The sequence below is a fragment of the Somniosus microcephalus genome, chromosome 19 (assembly GCF_052327205.1).
Source record: "Somniosus microcephalus isolate GS21.2 chromosome 19, FLI_Smic_1.0, whole genome shotgun sequence".
NCBI classification, from domain to species: domain Eukaryota; kingdom Metazoa; phylum Chordata; class Chondrichthyes; order Squaliformes; family Somniosidae; genus Somniosus; species Somniosus microcephalus.
This window is the reverse complement of record NC_141005.1, coordinates 66,486,046-66,506,112: the sequence shown is the minus strand read 5'-3', so window position 1 is coordinate 66,506,112 and position 20,067 is coordinate 66,486,046. Positions and strand designations below refer to the sequence as shown.

The 20,067-nt window shown below is 43.7% G+C and overlaps 1 protein-coding gene across 3 annotated transcripts in view; it reads right to left on the bottom strand.

The window, feature by feature from the left end:
- hira (histone cell cycle regulator a) overlaps positions 1 to 19,926 on the bottom strand; it is a 130,089-nt gene extending 110,163 nt beyond the window's left edge. The window contains exon 1 of one of the 3 annotated variants that reach the window (XM_085961969.1): positions 19,744 to 19,926. In XM_085961969.1, coding sequence (XP_085818095.1) covers positions 19,744 to 19,780 — 37 coding nt within the window. In that variant the 5' untranslated portion in view covers positions 19,781 to 19,926. The remainder of the gene's footprint in view (positions 1 to 19,743) is intronic. The other 2 variants (XM_085961968.1, XM_085961970.1) reach the window with 2 other exon arrangements.
- Between the last annotated feature and the right edge of the window lie 141 nt (positions 19,927 to 20,067).

Here is a 20,067-nt window from a genome sequence, read left to right as displayed (position 1 = left end):
GTTATTTAAATCATGTTATGAGAGAGGGGAAAAGTTTGTGCCCCTGTTTGTACCTCAGAGTCTGTGAGAGACGGAGGGAACGGCAGCAGAAAAAGAGGAAACAACTTCTGCAAAACTGATGCCAAATCATCGCCACGGCTGGGGAGATAACCTCACCGCCTTCTTAGGAAGTTTAACCACTTTATTCACTTTCTTATTTGAGCTCTGTTTGTAATTAGAGTTTATTTTAATATTTTTTGTTGTATGTTTAATGACAGTATTGAAGAGTGAAAGAGAAACCTTTCACACGATATTTGAAATAATTTAAAGATTTTAATGGACCTTTTCACAAAAAATGAGTGTTTCCCCCCTCCCCCCAAGTTTCAAATATTGATTTTTCGGAAGAAGAGAACAAACAAAATAAATTTTCCCCTCATCTGAACAAGTTTCAACCAGGTCTTAAAGTCCAAATGCTTTTAAAGAGGGTCTGAAATGCTTAAAACATCTTAAAATTGAAATTTTTCAGTATTTGATTTTGCAACGATCGACTGAAGTAAGTAGCTTTACACAAACATGCGGTTGAGGAGGGGGAGGACGGGGAAGATACATATTAATATATTTTTTTTTTTTTTTTAAGTAAGACGTTTAGGAAGAGAGCTAAAAGAGGGGGAAAAAACACAAACCATTTTATTTCGTCTGTTGTTCTAGCATTCTAACAAGTCCCAGGAATAATGTAAATGTAGATTTCCTCTTAAACGTTTAGTGGAGTGTTAATAGAAACGCGAGTTATGTAACGATGTATAGAAGTTGCAAGAAGTTACTTCAGAAGAAACTACAATTTGTTTATTGATTAAGACACAGAAAATACTTTAATTAAACTGATAATGTACAATTTTGATTTGGTATAAATGTTTGAAATAGGAGATTACAAATTGAGAGTACAATGAAGTTTGTTTCCCACTATTTAATTGGGAAGTACCTAAAATAATTCAACACTTTTCGTGATAAGAGCAGGGATTAATATTGTTGAGAGAAAAACATTAGAAGCGAAATTCGTAAATTAACATCTTTACGTCACCATATTAGTAAACATTTCCAAGTCAGTCTGATTGGTTCTCCTGTCCAGGAAGAAGGATGAATGTTTATTTCTGTTAAATCGTAGCTTTTCCTGCTTTTTGTTTTTAATTTGGTGGCGCAAATTGTGTCTGTGTTTTTCTGCACTTGTGAATAGGTGCTGCATTTCTGACATGTTACATGGGGGGTGCACCACTGGTTTAAGAAGACCACGTTTATTAATGGAAGTGATTGAAGTTGGAAATATGGATACCCGTTTTTGTTCAATTCTTTTTAATACTGTGAACTAAAGAATATTTGTTGATTGTCTGATTGCATTGTGGTTAATATTCTAATTACTTAAGTGGACGTACAACACGTCAGCACCATAGGAAAGCCACTGTTCCAGCTGTTTCTGCAGCCTCTGCTATAGTAACATGAGGGATGGGCTAATACGTTGAAAACTTTAAAATTAATACAAACTACAGGAAACTTTGTGTTATCCGCAGGCTAAATGTCCGGCAAGCTCGAGCCACCGGCAAAAATCAGGAGCCGTTTTTTTTCTTTTCGTTGCTTTTTTCTCAACAGTCAAGCTCTGCAGGGTCTGTAGCTAAGCAACAGCTTCAGCTAGAGACGCTTGCCGACTGTTTAGGAGCTGTTGCTAAGCAACAGGGTTTATTGATTCACACGGAGCTGAAAAGCTCCGTATGCTTCAACATTAGCGCTGGAGTGTCTGGCAGTTTTGAGGGAACGGCAACAGCTCGGTCCAGTCGGTGCCGGATAGCACAAAGTTTCCTGTACACAAATAGATATGCCTCTTTCAGCTCACCTTGGGCTTTTGGACTGTTTGTCGATGCATAACCGTGTAACTGAGTGATGTTTCTGAAGTGTTAATGCATTATTATCCCAGTCATTTCCGACAAGTCATTTTTTAAAATAGAGTTTGTACATGATGAACTAGAAGCTTTTAATTAATTCTACCGTAAACAAACTTGCAGAATGGGCATGTAAATGACAAATAAATTTCAATATAGACAAGTGTGAGGTGGTGCATTTTGGTAGGAGGAATAAGGAGATTACCTACTCCTTCGAATAAGATTCTAAATGGGGTAGAGGTACAAAGGGATCTAGGGGTATAGATTTAAAAATCATTAAAAGTGGTAATGCAGGCTAAAATAGCCATAAAAGTGCAAATAAAGCACTGGGGTTCATTTCTAGAGCAATAGAATTCAAAAGCAGAGAAGTTATGCTAAACTTGTATAGAACCTTGTCTGATTGTCTCATGATTTGAGATGGTGGGGTGGCAATATGTCATTACTGTATATATGCTTTTAAATGGTTGCTGTAAAAGTTGTGTTAAAATTTGCTCACGGACAAAAAGGTCACGCTCAAAGGAGTTTGTGGCCCGCTCAGTACAAAAAAAATTGGAGGGAACATTGCTGTCAAGCCCTCTCAGAATCATATATGTTTCAATGAGATCACCTCTCATTCTTCGAAACTCCAGAGAGTATAGGCCCATAAGACTTCAACTACACCACACAAAGAAAAGCTGTGAATAGAGGAAATCTGAAATAATAACAGAAAATGCTAGAAACACACAGCAGGCTGATCAGGTTACTGACTCAAGTGAACAACTTTCATCCAAATAAATGAAGCATCCCCGCCAAAAACATTAAATTGTCTTTCCTTTTTCACATACTGACCTTCGTTTACTACTGAGCGACAGGACTTTTTGTGTTTTGGCCAAAACCTGTCATTCAAATAAATTCAAGACAGCAACCCAAGACTCCACTGAACAGCCTATTCAGAACCTTACAATACTCCATCACTAGGATTTCAGTAAAGTCTTATCTTGGGTGTGTCAAATGTTCATACAACATACACTTAAAATGTGAAAACACCCGACAGTACAATCATGCTCTTTCTTCTTCCAAAGCTGGGTTGCAACCAGAGAGAGCAGTTTGAATGGTATAGCACAAGGGTGAAGTGCTGGTAGTTATAGGTCTGTTTCAAGTGTAGGCAGTAATGCGGGTACTGAAGTTAACAAAAAGAGCATCTCACAAGAAGCAAATCAAACACTGAAGCGTGTTGGCACAAGTGTAATTTTTGATTCTGGTATTAATACACGAAGTGACACAGCTTGATCCTTCTCAAAATTAATGTCAAACTCTTATCATAAAATGGTCACTGTTTGCAAGATGCGCCATCACTGTCAGATTATATCAATTAATTCTGGCTCGTTACTCAGTACTAAGTTCAGTATGGCCTGTTCCCTGGTCAGTTCTAAAACATATTGTTTCAGAAATGTGTCCTGGATACACTCTATAAATTCATTGCCTTTACGACTTGATGGGATGAGAACAAAGCTCAGAGTGCAAAAAGAGTTATATAAAAAACCAAAGTTCAGATAATAGTATAGGAATTGGTAATATACAAGATATAAATAAAGCTTAAGTGCTGAAAAATAACAAAGTGTGGTATCTTAGGAACTATGAGAGGAACATCGCCGCATATGGGTAAAGCAGGGCCTGTTAACGAAATCAGAGTTCTCTAAACAAACACACATAGCATATGGACTAAGACAAGCGAATTAGAAGCTCAAATTCAGTTCAAATGGTATGACGTAGTAGCTATTGCAGAGACCAGGCTACAAGCTGGGCAGGAATGGGAACTTAATGTTCCAGGTTATACGGTATTTAGAAAGGAGAGAGAAATGGGGAAAGGAGGCAGCAGAGTAACAATATTGCTAAAATACAATCGGCCGGATTTTCCGACCCCCACGGGTGCCTACGAGGTTTCTACGCACCCGTAGGGGCCGCGCAAGTTCCGGGTTTAGGCATGCGCTGAAACCCGGCACTTGCGATCGGTCAAGAATTCTCTTGACAGATCATCCGCATGCATGCCCAAGAAAAGGGCCTCTGCGGGTGGAGAGTTGCGCTTTTTGCACAACTTCCACCCGCTGAATGACTGTCAAATTCTTACGCCTGGTAAAAGCAGGCGCAAGGCCTACTTTTACCAGCTTAAGAGTTTTTAAAAAAATAGAAAAATGAAATTTGATACCTTTTTGAAGAATATTTTTAATTTATAAATGAGTTAAGTTTATTTTTAGCCCCATAAAAACATTAAATCTTTTGGGGAAAAAATTAAATCTGTTTAAAATATTTAATTAAATGGCATTTTAATTAATTTTAATCATGTAATGGTATTTTAAAATTTGTTTAATGTTTGTGTGTTTTTAAATGTGATCTCCATTCATACTTCTGACAGTTCTGTCCGTACGGAACTGTCAAAAGCATGAAGGGGGATTCTCTTCTTTCATTGGTTTGCCTGGCCCACGTGATCCCAGGGACGCTTGCGAACCGCATGCGCCCCTGGGATACCTGGGCCTCTACGCATTTCGAAGAGGAGAGGCCCAGGATCGCAAGCCTCGGGATCTACGGAACCAGCAGGTAAGTTCGTAGATTTTTTTCCCCGATCGGAGGCAGCCGCCCGCAGGAAGCCTCCAATCGGAAATTCGGGGCCAATGTTACAATAGTTGAAAGAAAGGATATCAATAAAGGTGAGCAGGCATTGGAAAGACTCTGGGTAGAATTAAGAAACAGCAAAGGATGCAAGATGCTGGTGGGAGGTGTCGACAGATCTCCTCACAGCAGTGATGCAGTAGTGGGATGCATAAATACGGAGATCAGAGTAGCATGTAGTAAAGTCAAAGTGGCTACAATGGGAGATTTTAATTTTCACATGGATTGGGAGATGCAAAAAAGCTCAAGTCGTAAAAGCAATGAATTAAGAGTGCATCCAGGACAGTTTTCTGGAACAATATGTTTTAGAACAGACAAGGAAACAGGCCATACTTGACTTACAACTGAGTAACAAATCAGAATTAATGAATAATCTGACAGCAAGGGAGCATCTTGTAAAAAGTGACCAAATCATAGAGTTTGACATTTAATTCGAGAAGGAGAAAGATCACGCACTAACTAAGGTTTTAAAGTTAGATAAGGCTAACTTTGAAGGAAAGAGGTGTACGGTGAACATATTAAACTGGGCTAAGCTGTTAACAGGTAAACCTACAGGAAAACTGTGGGAGTTATTCAAAGAAGTATTTAGTACAATACAATACCTCTAAAGGTCAGAAATTCCACTTGTACAGTCACGTAACCATGGTCAACATGAGAGGTAAGATGCAGTATTAAGCTAAATGCCAAGAAAAGTAGTAATCCAGTGGACTGGGAGAAATATGGAATACAACAAATGGCCGCAAAAAAATACTAGCCCGTAATTTGCGGTCAGTGGTGAAGCAAAGGCGCTCGCCGCTGGCCCCGAAGAAAGGTGCCCACAGACATCTCGCAATCTGTGGCGAGAAGTTTGCCTTTTTTGATGTGTAATTGATTGCAGCGCTGTGAATAGGGGATTCCTATGGCGATGCTGCAGTGACGTCAACAAGCTGTCTAAGCAGCCAATCACATTGACAAATTCTCACAGACAGCAAACCAGGAAATGAGAAGCTGCTTTTATCCGCACATTTTAAAAATGTTACAGAGAGCGAAATAAAGCTTGGGACTTTCACATGGGGATAAGGTAGAAGCTGAGATACAATGATTGTAAATTTTATCATAATGGAGAAATTTGACACTCCACAAATATAAAAATGAGTTTTTCAGGGCCAGAGCGTTTGTCTAGCAGTCAATATGCTGCTAAAACCCCAATTACACCTATTCCAACAAGGCCTAACTTTTAACGGGGTATTTAACAGCGATATTACTGCGGAAAAGCCCACGTTTTCATCAGTTTCACTGATTTCCCTGATTACCAGCTATTTTGGGGGGGGGGGGGGGGGGGGGGGGGGAGAGAGGGGAGGGGGTGAAGGATCCACAGTGCAGCCTGTGTCAGAGCAGTGAATGACTGACCACAACTTCGGGATTTCCGCATTTGGAGGTGCATGCGTTAAATCCTGAAGTTGCGGTCAGTTTCAGAGGGGTAATGGTGGCAAACGCTGACAGTTCAGGGTCATTACCCACCGCAAATTCTGGGCCATTAAGAGCTGCAAGAAGGATGCATGAAAAAAAACTTGCAAGTAATATGAAGGCTAATAGTAAAAATATATAAATGCGGCGAAGGGCGATGTGGGCCCATTGAAGACAAACATAGGTAATACGGTAATAGGTAACAAGGTAATGGCAGATTTATTACACAAGTACTTTGCATCTGTTTTCACAGTAGATGAAAAGGATAAAATACCAGAGATAGAAGGACAACTAAAAATAAATTAAGGGGAGGAGTTTGTATTCAATATTATTTTCTAAAGATGCTAATGGAGAAAATAATAATAATGGGATATAGAATAGAGAAATCTCCAGGACATGATGGTTTCCAGCCCATAGTATTAAAAGGAGTAAGTGAAGAAATTGCAGAAGCATTAGTTATAAGCTTTCAAAGGTCTCATGATTTGGAAATTGTGCCATTAGACTGGAAAATTGCTAATGTCACTCCATTATTTAAAAAGCTGGGAGAGAGAAACCAGCCAACTATAGGCTTGTCAGTTTAAAGTCAGTTATGGGCAAGCTACTAGAATCGGTCATTAGAGATAGAGTGATTGAGCACTTGAACAAATTGAGCTGATCAGAGGGAGCCAGCATGACTAAGTTATGTCTGACTAATTTAGTTAAATTCTTTGAGACAGTCACTAATAAAGGTAGACAAAGGAGTGTTAATGGATGTTATTGATATGGACTTCCAGAAGGCATTCGATAAGGGTCCACACAAAAGATTATTGGAAAAAGTGGAAATTGGTTAGGAGACAGAGAGCAGGGATAATAAAGGGTATATATTCAGATTGGCAGGATGTGACATGTGGTGTTCCCCAGGAATCTGTTATGGAGCCTGAACGTTTCACCATACTTATTCATGACTCAGATGCAGGAAGAGAGCTGCACTGTTTATCCAAGTTTGCAGATGACACTAAATCAGGAGGGACAGGAAGTAGTGCTGATGGGAGCAGGAAGTTGCAAAGGGACACGGACAGATTAAGTGAGTGGGCAAATCTATGGCAGATGGTGTTCAATGTGGGCAAGTGTGAGGTCATGCACTTTGAATCTAAGGAAGATAAATCAGAGTATTTTATAAATGGTGAGAAACTAGGAACTGTAGAGGAGCAAGGGGATTTGGTCACCCAATTGCACAAATCATTTAAATCTAGTAGACAGGTGCAAAAAGCAGTCAGAAAGACTACTGGAATGTTGGCCTTTATTTCAAGGGGGCTGGAATACAAAGGGATGGAAGTAATGCTTCAGCCGTACAGAGCCTTGGACAGACCCCATCTGGAGTACTGCTTTCATATTTGGGCACTGCAGCTTGGAGGGGGTCGAGGGCAGATTCACCAGAATGATACCAAGACTCAGAGGGACAAATTGTGAGGACAGATTACATAAACTTAGCTTGTATTCCCTTGAATATAGAAGATTGAGGGGTAGATTGATTGAGGTGTTTAAAATGTTAAAAGGAATCAATAAGAGTACGTACGGAGAAACTATTTCCTCTAGTGGGGGAAATCAAGAATGACTGGGCATGATTTTAAAATTAGAGCCAGGCCATTTAGGAGGGAAAATCAAGAAGCACTTTTTCCACACAAAGGGTAGTAAAAATCTGGAATCTCCTCCGCACCCCCCCCCCCCAAAACTCTGGAGCTTTCAAGATGGAGATCAATAGATTTTTGTTAGGCAAGGGCATCAAGGGATATGGAGCGAAGGCAGGTAAATGGAATTGAGGTACAGATCAGACATGATCTAACTGAATGGCAGTGCAGGCTGTGGAGCTGAACAGCCTGCTCCTTTTCCTATCTCAGTGACTTAGCATGCTCTGAAGATGGGATTGTTACTGCTATCTGCTCAGTATCCCAACACCAGCACAGCCGAGATTGGGAACTCACTGGGCTGGTGAGCGTAGGCAGAGTCACGTGCTACTACTCCATTACACGTATCAAAACTTCAACATACTCTGACACAGCAACGTCAGTATTATTCTGACTTGCTGAGGTGCCACAGAAGCAGTATTGCAAAAAAATGCCATGACTTTTGCTGGTAACACCATCCGCGAATTAACCAAGGCAACAAATTATTTCAAAAATGATACGGTGCAGTGAGTTAGTGCATAGCCCTTTCACCTCCGAGGCCTCAGGTTGAATACAGTCCAGACTCAGACGCCGTAATTGTGACCATCTTCAAGAAAGGTGACAAGTCCGATTGCGGTAATTACACAGGTGTTTCCCTGCTGTCTGCCACAGGGAAAGTCATCGCAAGAATCCTCCTCAATCGCCTTCTCCCAGTGGCCGAAGAGCTCCGCCCAGAGTCGCAATGCGGATTCCACCTACTAAGGGGCACAATGGACATGATCTTCACCGCACGTCAATTACAAGAGAAATGCAGGGAACAGCACCAACCGCTGTGCATGGCCGCCTTTGATCGCACAAAGGCCTTTGAAACTGTCAACCGTGAGGGATTATGGAGTATCCTCCTCAAATTCGGCTGCCCTCAAATGTTTGTCACCATCCTCCGCCTGCTTCACGACGACATGCAAGCCGTGATCCTGACCAACGGTTCCACCACAGACCCAATTCACGTATGAACCGGGGTCAAGCAAGGCTGTGTCATCGCACCAATGCTCTTCTCGATCTTCCTTGCTGCAGTGCTCCATCTCACCCTCAGTAAGCTCCCCGCTGGAGTGGAGCTAATTTACAGAACAAACGGGAAACTGTTCAACCTCCGTCGCCTCCAGTCCAGATCCAAGGCCGTCCCATCCTCTGTCGTCAAATTACAGTATGCAGACGACGCTTGCGTCTGCGCTCACTCAGAGGTCGAACTCCAAACCATTGTCAACACCTTCACCGAAGCGTATGAGAGCATGGGCCTTACACTAAACATCCGTAAGACAAAGGTCCTCTACCAACCTGCCCCCGCCACACAGTACTGTCCCCCGATTATCAAAATCCACGACAAGGCCTTGGACAACGTGGACCACTTTCCATACCTCGGAAGCCTACTGTCAACAAGGGCAGACGTCGACGACGAAGTCCAACACCACCTTCAGTGTGCCAGTGCAGCCTTCGGTCGCCTGAGGAAGAGAGTGTTTGAAGACCAGGACCTCAAACTCAGCACTAAGCTCATGGCCTACAGAGCAGCAGTGATACCCGCCCTGCTGTATGCCACAGAGACATGGACCATGTACAGCAGGCACCTCAAAGCACTGGAGAGGTACCACCAACGCTGCCTCCGCAAGATCCTGCAAATCCATTGGCAAGATAGACGCACCAACGTCAGTGTTCTTGCTCAGGCCAACATCCCCAGCATCGAAGCTTTGACCATACTTGATCAGCTCCGATGGACAGGTCACATTGCCCGCATGCCTGATACGAGACTCCCAAAACAAGCGCTCTACTCGGAGCTCCGGCACGGCAAGAGAGCCCCAGATGGGTAGAGGAAACGCTTCAAGGACACCCTCAAAGCCTCCTTGAAAAAAAGTGTAACATTCCCACCGACACCTGGGAATCCCTGGCCCAAGACCACACAAAGTGGAGAAGCATCCGGGAAGGCGCCGAACACCTCGAGTCTCTTCGCCGGGAGCAAGCGGAAGCCAAGCGCAGGCAGCGCAAGGTGCGCACGTCAACCCAAGCACCCCACACACCCGCCCCTTCAACCACCGTCTGCCCCACCTGTGACAGAGACTGCAGGTCCCGCATTGGACTCATCAGTCACCTGCGAACTCATTTTTAATGTGGAAGCAAGTCATCCTCGGTTCCGAGGGATTGCCTAAGAAGAAGCCCTTTCACCTCCGAGGCCACAGGTTGAATACAGTCCAGACTGATAGGGTGAAATATCCTCTCAGTTACATGTAAATGCGCTTGGACAGTCTCAATCCAGCTCCTAGTAGACATGGGCCCACATTGCATAAAATTAATCAGCGATGTCAGACAGGCCACAGGATGGGTGGTGAACAAAATGAAACATCACACTGCTGCACTTTGGGGTTAAGGCATGTTATTGAGGCATTCGAGGAACTTCACCCCATCCCTAACCATGCTATATCTGATCTGGAAATGTTTGGTACAGGCAATAGGTGTCTCAAGTTGGAAAGAAGTCCCACTCCTCTATGCCAACATTCCTCAACCCGGTGAGCAAACAAAAATGCATCCCTAAATGCAGATAGGAAAGGGCAAAGTTCAGACACAAATATTAGGAATGGTCAAATCGAGCGTCGATTTGGCATAACCTCCCCCAACCCTTTAGCCAATGCTGCATATTTGCTGAAATGGAAAGCACACACTGGGCTCATGGCCACATGGCTCAAAGACAACATAACGCTGGCATACCCTTGTAGTCAACTTAGGATTGCCTTCCTCTCACCGTTCTACCTTCAAATTTAGACATTTTTGACCCCACCACTGCCAAAGCTGAGAAATCATTTGGAACAGCCTTGCAAGAGGGGCCCATCTGCTATTATAAGCACTTAGTCTCCCGACTCCTGCCCCTATTTACCAGCGCACCAAGTATATTGCTCCTGATTACATTGTCCAAAGAACAGAATCAGATTTCATTCAAGGGTACACAGTCCAAGGGGGTAGAAATTTCAAGGAGTATGTACTTTTGCATGATCAGTACTGCTCCTCCCAACACTCAAAGCCAATCCTCTCCTTTGAGAATGTGTTTGCATCCACCCTGCAATAAACTGTTCCAGCACACCCGTCGCGCTTCATCTGCATTTCCAACAGCTACAGAACATTTAAACCGCAATGCAAATCCACGACTTCAGAATAATGATATTAAAAGCATCATTGCCTTAAAGGGGAGGTGGTGTTAGTGGGGACGCTGCGCTGTACGTTGCCTTTCATCCCGGGTACTATGGTGGTTTTACTAAATCAGACAAACGGATTCCCAAAAATAGATTCAAAATTCAAGCAGAAATCTAGAAAATGCGGGTCAGCATCTCCAAGGAGGAAAGACTAGTGATGGCATTTTGGATGTGTAGCCTTCATCAGAGCAAGCTTTTCTCTTTACCGATACTTACAGGCCTGCTATGTATTTCTAGTATTTGCAGCTTAGAATCATACAGCCATTCAGCCCATCGTACCTCTTTGAAAGAGCTATCCAATTAGTCCCACTCCCCTGCTCTTTCCCCATTGCACTGCAAATGTTTCCACTTCAAGTATTTATCCAATTTCCTTTTGAAAGTTATTATTGAATCTGCTTCACCACTCTTTCAGACAATGCATTCCAGATCATAACTCGCTGCGTAAAAAAATTTCCTCATTTCGCCTCTAGTTCTTTTGCCAGCCACCTTCAATCTGTGACCTCTGGTTACCAACCTTCTGCCACTGGGAACAGTTTCTCCTTATTTACTCTGTCAAAACCCTTCATGATTTTGAACACCTCTATCAACTCTTCTCTGCCCTCTACCTCATGGTACCATTCGAGTAAATCTCCTCTGCACGCTCTCCAAGGTCTTGACATCCTTCATAAAGTGTGGTTCCCAGAATTGAACACAGTACTCCAGCTGGGACATAACCAGTGTTTTATAAAGGTAACTTGCTTTTGTACTCTATGCCTCGATTTATAAAGCCACGGATCCCGTGTGCCTTTTTAACGGCCTTCCCAACTTGTCCTGCCACCTTCAAAGATTTGGGTACGTACACCCCCAGATCTACCTGTTCCTGTAGCCCCTTTAAAATTGTACCATTTAGTTTATATTGCTTCTCCTCATTCTTCCTACCAAAAGAAATCACTTCACACTTGTGTTAAATTTCATCTGCCATTTCAACAGGCTGTCTATGTGCTCCTGAAATCTGTTACTATCCTCCTCACTGTTTACTATATATCAGAGTTTCAGGTCATCTGCAAACTTTGAAATTATGGCCTGTATACCAAAGTTCAGGTCATTAATAAATATCAAGAAAAGCAGTGGTCCCAACACCGACCCCCTGGGGAACATCACTGCACACTTCCCTCCAGTCTGAAAAACACCGCTACTCTCTGCTTTCTGTCCCCAAGCCAATTTTGTACCCATGCAGCCACTGGCCCTTTAATCCCATCAGCTTTAGTTTTGCAAACAAGTCTATTATGCTATACTTTTCGAATGCCTTTTGAAAATCCATGTACACATCAATCACACTACCTTCATCAACCCTTTCCATTATTTGAGACTAAATTTCAAATCTCACTCAGTGAATAGGCTGGTGGGAGCAATGGAAGCATTCTTACTGGTGCCGCAGGCAATCTTGTTCTGCAATTAGGGTTAAGTGAGCTGTCGGAGCAAAGCAGAAGTTGCTTCACCCTGTATGTAACTGATGATATATCTGAACTGGAAGCATCAAGGACCAAGTGCTGCTGCTAAGTGCAAGAAATATAGCGCCTTTCACGAGGTCAGGACATCCCAAAGCGCTTCACAGGTAATGAAGTACTTTTGGAGTGTAGTCACTGCTGTGATGCAGGAAACACAGCAGCCAATTTGCGCACAGCAAGATCCCACAAACAACAATCTGATAATGACCAAATAATCTGTTTTAGTGATGTTGGTTGAGGAAGAAATATTGGCCAGGACACTGGGGAGAACTCCCCTGCTCCTCTTCAAGTAGTGCCATGGGATCTTTCACGCCCACCTGAGAGGTTTAACATCTCATCCAAAAGACAACTCCATTCAGCGGCATGATCATCCCTCAAAGTAAATTCTTACAAATATTCACCGATAATGTAATGAACAAATAAAAATAACCACAGCTTGGTCAAGGACTACAGTCCAGTGGGATCTGCTGTGGAAATAAGGCACTCCGGTTTATTAAGCATATTCCGGGCAAGAGCTTGAGAATATCAGAGGTCAGGAGGCCCCCATCCCAATCAATCGAGTACTTGGGAGGTCAGATCTTTAAAAGTAAATCATGAGTTGATGCTTGTGGAATGCTTTTGAGCTCACCGTACCCAAGATCATAGACATGCCCTCATACCACACTCCTCACTGCAACAGGAGTACAACACGATATTCAAGCACCGCTCACTAAGAGAAACGAACAACAATTTGCACCTATATAGTGCCTTTAACAAACACAAATATCCAAGAGCACTTCAAAGGGAAAAATAAAAACTTTAACTCTCTTGATAGATTAGATACATCTACAGCTCCATCAGGAATAGGTAATAGAAACATAGAAGATAGAAGCAGGAGTAGGCCATTCGGCCCCTCGAGCCTGTTCCGCCATTTAATGAGATCATGGCTAATCTAGATAAACGCTTTCTCCCAGTAACACTAAGTATACGCCTTCCAAAATCAGTGGTTCTCAAACCTGTTGGGAGGGCTCCCTGTTTAATGACACATTCCAGAAGGCCATCGGTCCTAACTTTGGAAAGATAGCATCAGCTGCTCAAAAAGAAAAACAGCACTACTACTGCAGAAAGCATTTGTTATAGTCATCAGCAACAGAAGTAATATGCTAGTAAGTCAATGAATACAGAAATCTGAAGACACTGGGGTGCCCCAGTTATGTCGTAAATCATCTTTAAGTGATGGAAAAGCAATAGACTGAACCAAAACTCACAAGACATGCATCTTACAGTCCCTTCAAAATTCACTTTTAAATGACAACACCATGTGATTATAATCGAGTCAATAGTCAAAATGACTGCAGATGTTAACCTTAGGCTAACCGGGGGCAACAAGCCCTGCCACAGACCAACACTTAAAGAATCTTACACTCAAACAAAATGCAACGCTGGGCCGATTTAAGGGCTCACACGATCTAACAACTTACCGACTTGTCAAAATCACTTGTATTTGCCTACAACGGCCACGGCAGAACTGACTCATGACACACTCCGTTTGTCAATACAAAGACACAACCGCAAGTGCAGCAGCCATGCCTGAAACTCCGCAGTAAAAACAAGGCTTCAGTTGTTTATTCCCAACGTGTGAATTAAGGAAAGGTCCGACAGCAAACTAAGAATTTTTTTTTAAACTAACAGCAAAATCTAGAACATTATTTCAAGATTCATGGACAAATGCATTAGCATGGTAAAATGTTAAACCCAAGGTTTGGAAGAGCACCAAAGTATAAATCACAGTAAAGATTATGTTCCAGTTGATTCATACAGAGGCATAACTAGAGAAAGCTATAAAGTTAAAATTAGCAAACAGGGGGTCAGGATATGTAGATAGGAAATAATTAACGTTCTACTCCTCCTCTCCTTTTATCCACACCTCACCTGAAGGTGCTGGCTCTTGCTGGCCTAAGTTCCCAAGCATGCCAGCCCATCTTCCATTACCTCACCCAAGTGACCAATCTTTACGTGCGACTCTCAACAGTGATCATGGATAGGTATTCGACCAAGGTGGGGCAGAAATCCAAGCTGAGCCTGATCCTAACCCAATGGCCACAAACATTTTTCAGCAAGAATTACCGATAGCAATCAGGAGTGGGGGTCCTTGCTGATTTTTTTTCAGTCCAGCACAGCGCTTTGATATTTTTAACTGGACAATTTCAAAGCCTGTCGATCCCTTTCTGATAATCCCCTTATGAAGTTGAATTCTTCAAAGCTTACTCCTTCATAGCTCAATCTCTGACAGGTCTAGACAGACTGGATGCAGAAGGAATGTTTCCCTTGGCGGGTGAGAACAGAACTAGAGGACATAATTTAAGGATAAGGGCTAAACCATTTAGGACAGAGATGAGGGGGAATTTCTTCACTCAGAGAGTGGTGAACCTGTGGAACTCATTGCCACAGAGGGCAGTGTACGCCAGCTCATTAAATATATTTAAGAGGGAATTAGATATATTTCTACGGGCAAAAGGGGTTAAGGGTTACGGAGAGAAGGCGGGGACGGGATACTGAATTAAAGGATCAGCCATGATCTCATTAAATGGCGGAGCAGGCACGAAGGGCCGAATGGCCTACTCCTGCTCCTATCTTCTATGTATGTATCTATGTATCTATCTATGTAGGACCTGAACCCACAATCCCCTGCCCCAGAGTCAAGACTACCAACTGAGCCAAGCTGACACACTGCAGTGCTAATGTACATTATGTCACCTCAAAATGATCTCGCTACTAATGGCATAACCGTAACCAATACTTCACCCTAGCGTTACACATCTTAAAAAGCTCTCACCAAACGCAACCAAGTTTTTGACTTTTTTTCCACAGTTCAAGTGGATATAGTACAACCTTTTCTAATTATTATAATAGGCAGAGTTTATACACATGAACATCCATTAAACCCTCCACATGGCGCCAATTTGCCCCGTGCTCTCTTAACTAACTGGGTAGTTCTAAGGCTCCAGTACAGCAGGAAGCATTTCAAACCCACATGAGATGGTTAAATCCCTTCAAGACCTCATGCCGCCCTATCTTTGTAACCTCCTCCTGCCCTACAAGCCTTCCCTCCCCCCCCCAACCGAGTTCCAGCCTCTTGGACATTCCCCCCTCCTTCATCCCACCATTGTTGGCAATGCCACCAGCCACTTGGGTCCCATTCTCTGGAACGCCCTCCTTAAACCTCTCTGCCTTCCTCTCACCTTTGAGACCCTCCATAAAACAGACCTCATTGTCCAAACTTTTGGTCACCCCCATCTAATATCTCCTTTGGCTCAATGTCCATTTTTTCTCCCCCCTCATGCCTCTGTGATGGGCCTTAGGACATCTTTCTATGTTAAAAGGCATTATGTAACTGCAAGTGATACAACACATTTAGTAGACTGACATCACATTAAACATTCTGCACCCTGGATTAATCTTCCCTTTGGAGTTTGATGCTGACAACACAACAGCAAGTTCAAAGTGCAGAAAACATATACATTTCTTCAGCCCCTTTCTGAGACAAGCCCATAAGCTATAATCAATATAAAGCAACACATTGAGCAAAATAAATACTGTGTGGGTGTAAACGGATTATAAAGATTATCAAGGGCTTCATCTGACTTCATGAATCACAAGACTCAATCTTGCTTCGTTAGCCACCTGACTCCTCAGATTAAATTATTGCCTGCAATCCTCCACCAGCCAGCAAGTATAATCCTATATGGGTTTTTGCTTGCTTCTGTTAGGTTATGATGCAATTATGATGCAAAATGTCACAGGGTTTGACAGAATGTCGGGTTCTTTCAGTTGAGGAGTTACATGGGAACTTGCCTCCCCTTGAGCAGCTTGGGAGTTGTATGAACTGCTCAGATTTAACTGCTCGATTTAAACCATTCCCAACAGTTGAGGGGAGAGGAACTGCAGTCTACTACGACTAAATTCCCGTCCGTCAGCTCCACAGCGACGACGTGGTCGAATGAATTCACTCCATTGCTGTCCACTGTGAACTAGCTTGGCCACTTCAGTCATCTGTATCTCTTTCTGTGACAAGTCACTCTTGACATTGTCTAGCCAGCACTTCATTGGTCTTCCTCGGCTTTTACAGTCTACTTCTATTATTTTGCACAAAAAAACAAATGATGTAATCATTCAAATTAAGCAACTCAGGCCTCACTTGGAATACCGTGTCCAATTTTGGCCTCCTCACATGGTGGCTGATGTTGAGGCTTTGGAAAGGGTGCAGAGGAGGGCCACTAGACTAATTCCCAGTCTAAAGCATCCGAGTTATCAAGATAGGCTAAAAGAGTTGGGACTCTACACTTAACGTAGACTATGGGGGGGATCTGATTGAGGTTCATAAGATAATGAAGGGAATAGATTGTGTTCCAGCTGACAGTTTATTTCAATTAAACAGGTTAGGCGGGACCAGGGCTAATAAATTTAAGTTGTATAAGGCTAGATCTAGGTTAGATGTCAGGAGGTGGTTCTTTTCCAAGAGAATACTGGACCTCTGGACCAGGCTGCCATGTGGTGGATGCGGACTCGCTGAATTCCTTCAAGCGGGAGCTGGATTTGTTTCTGGCTGGGGCGGCGGTCACCTCTTACAGAAGGTAGGCACTTCAGGGAATTCAGGGACAGAGTGATCTCCTGGACTAGTTTCGATCGCCTAGTTGGGTCGGAGAAGAATTTCCAATTTTCTTCCCCCCCCCAATTGTCCTGTGTTTTTTAATCCAGTTTTTCGCCACTCCCAGGAGATCACATGGTTTCAGGTGGGGTGGAGAGTGTATATATTGTGATACACAAGGTATCGCAATTGCGTGGGACAGGCTCGATGGACCAGACAGTCTTCACCTGTCGGTCATTGTTTGTATAAGAGCATAAGAAAATAGGAGCCGGAGTTGGCCATTCGGCCCTTCGAGCCTGCTCCGCCATTCAATGAGATCATGGCTGATCTTCTGCCTCAACTCCATTCACCGGCCCTATCGCCATATCCCTTGATGCCCTTACTAGTCAGAAATCTATCGACTTCTGTTTTGAATATACCCAATGACTGAGCCTCCACAGCCCTCTGGGGTAGAGAATTCCAAAGATTCACCACCCTCTGTGTGAAGAAAGTTCTTCTCATCTCAGTCCTGAATGGTCTACCCTTTATCTTAAGGCTGTGGCCCCTGGTTCTAGACTCCCCAGCTAAGGGAAACATTCTCCCAGCATCCATCCTATCAAGCCCTGTAATAATATTGTATGCTTCAATGAGATCCCCTCTCATTCTTCTGAATTCAAGAGAATACAGGCCTAGTTTACTCAATCTCTTCTCATACGACAGTCCCGCCATCCCAGGAATCAATCCAGTGAACCTTCGTTGCACTCCCTCAATGGCAAGTATATCCTTCCTTAGGTAAGGAGACCAAAATTGTACACAGTACTCCAGGTGTGGTCTCACCAAGGCCTTATATTATTCGAGTAAGACTTCTTTACACCTGTACTCAAATCCTCTTGTAATGAAGGCCAGCATACCATTTGCCTTCCTAATGGCTTGCTGCACCTGCACATTCACTTTCAGTGACTCATGTACAAGGACACCCAGGTCCCTTTGAGCATCTGCATTCCCCAATCGTTCACCATTTAGGAAATAGTATGTTCAGAAATAAAACAGCACTTAATTTGATTTCAGCACAAGAAAGTAATAGGTAATTAAAATCAAGAGCTTTGAATTAAAAATAGACTAAGTAAATTTGCAAGCAGTAGTCAGCTCTATTTATTTAAAAAAATCAAAGCTGCATAAACCGTTTCAAGTATCTCAAAGATTTCAGATGCCTTTGCCTCTCACTGAATTCTTGTAATCCCATAGTTTCTTGTCCCAAACGCATAATCCCTGTGGATCACCGACCCATTCCATACCCAATCCTTAAGGTCCAGCAGTACATATTTTTTACAATACCCACCCCTGACCCCAATCCCACTGGATCCACAGTCAGATCAAACAGTAACTGCAAGAACTTAAAGCAGTAAACACTGGTCTATTTTAAGAACATCCCAGACAGACAACTTATATTTACATAACACCTTTAACATAGCGAAACTTCCCAAGGCGCTTCACAGGAATGTAGACAACAATTGACACCGAGTCAAAGGAGGCATTAGGTCAGGTGACCAAATACTTAGTCACAGAGGTAGGTTTTAAGGAGCGTCTTAAAAGGAGGAGGGGTTTAGGGAGGAAAGACCCCCCCCCCCTCTAAGTGCCCTATTTGAATGACATGTTTTCTAAACATTATAAACATGCAAGTTTTTCTTTGCAGAGTTAGGAGTCTTGCTAACTGCCCAATGTGACTCCACAGAGCAACTGAAATCATACAAGTCACACAACAAAAATGAAAAATTAAGTCATACCAGTAACAGAAACGTTTAGAAGTCATGGCCCAGCTGCTGGATTTCTTCTAATCTCTCATCTCAATCCTATTCCTTCTCTAGGTGCTTGTACACATTAGTTCAACTCCAGCACTGCACTTCCCACCTACTGTTCCACAAAAGCCTCTCACTGGATTCTTGTAGTCCCATAGTTTCTTGACACAAGCGCATAATCCCTGTGGATCACCGGCCCATTCCATACCCAATCTTTGAGGTCTAGCAGTACATATATTGTACAATACCCACCCCTGACCCCAATCCCTCTGTATCCACAGTCAGGTTTCTGTAGACCACTGCTGCCCCTCTGGATACCCAGGCAGACCTTTGTATCCCATCGCTACTCCTTCAGACTCCCTGTGGGGTCTTATTGTCCCATCACCCATTCTGGCTCTTTGACCCTTAGGTCTCCATCGCCCATTCTAGCTCTGGGGCCCCAAGATCTCCATGTCCTCATTCAGGTCTCCGTGTCTCCATTCAGGTTCTTGGACTGCAAGATCTCCATGTCCCCATTCAGACAGATCCCCAGGTCCCCACTCAGATCCCCAGGTCCCCACTCAGATCCCCACTCAGATCCCCAGGTCCCCGTTCAAATCCCCATGTCCCCGTTCAGATCGCCATGTCCCCGTTCAGATCCCCAGATCCCCGTTCAGATCGCCATGTCCCCGTTCAGATCCCCAGATCCCCGTTCAGATCGCCATGTCCCCGTTCAGATCGCCAGGTCCCCGTTCAGATCTCCATGTCCCCGTTCAGATCTGCAGGTCCCCATTCAGGGTCCCACCATCCACTTCCACTCATCTCTATTCCAGCCCAGACTTCTATCTCTACCACAATCCCATTCACCCTCCTGCAACTCCCAGCCCTTCCTGGCTCCCTCCCTCCACTGTCCCAGTCCCAGCTCACCCTGCCCTTACACATCCTCCCGTCACTGCACAGCTCCCCGCGCCTCTCCCAGCCCATCCTCGCAGCCGCTCACCATTGTGATGGACCCAAGCCGGCTTGAGCAGCTTCATGCTGGGTCGCGATGCCTGGGGTTCAAGCTGCACCTCACTCGGTCTCGGTGTCACTGTCCCGGGGCGGCCCCGGCCTCTCGCTCCGCTCCCGCCGGAAGGGAGCAACACTCTCAGCGCTCCCCAGAAAGCTACGCGCCGCGGACGCAGCGCTCCGAGGACAAATCGGGGTCAGGACAAAGGTTCCGGGTGCAAAAAATGATTAATTCAGTAGCTACACTTAGGTTTGGGAACCTATGAATTTCAAACACATCCGTAGTTATTAATTTAAACACATACTAATCTAATTG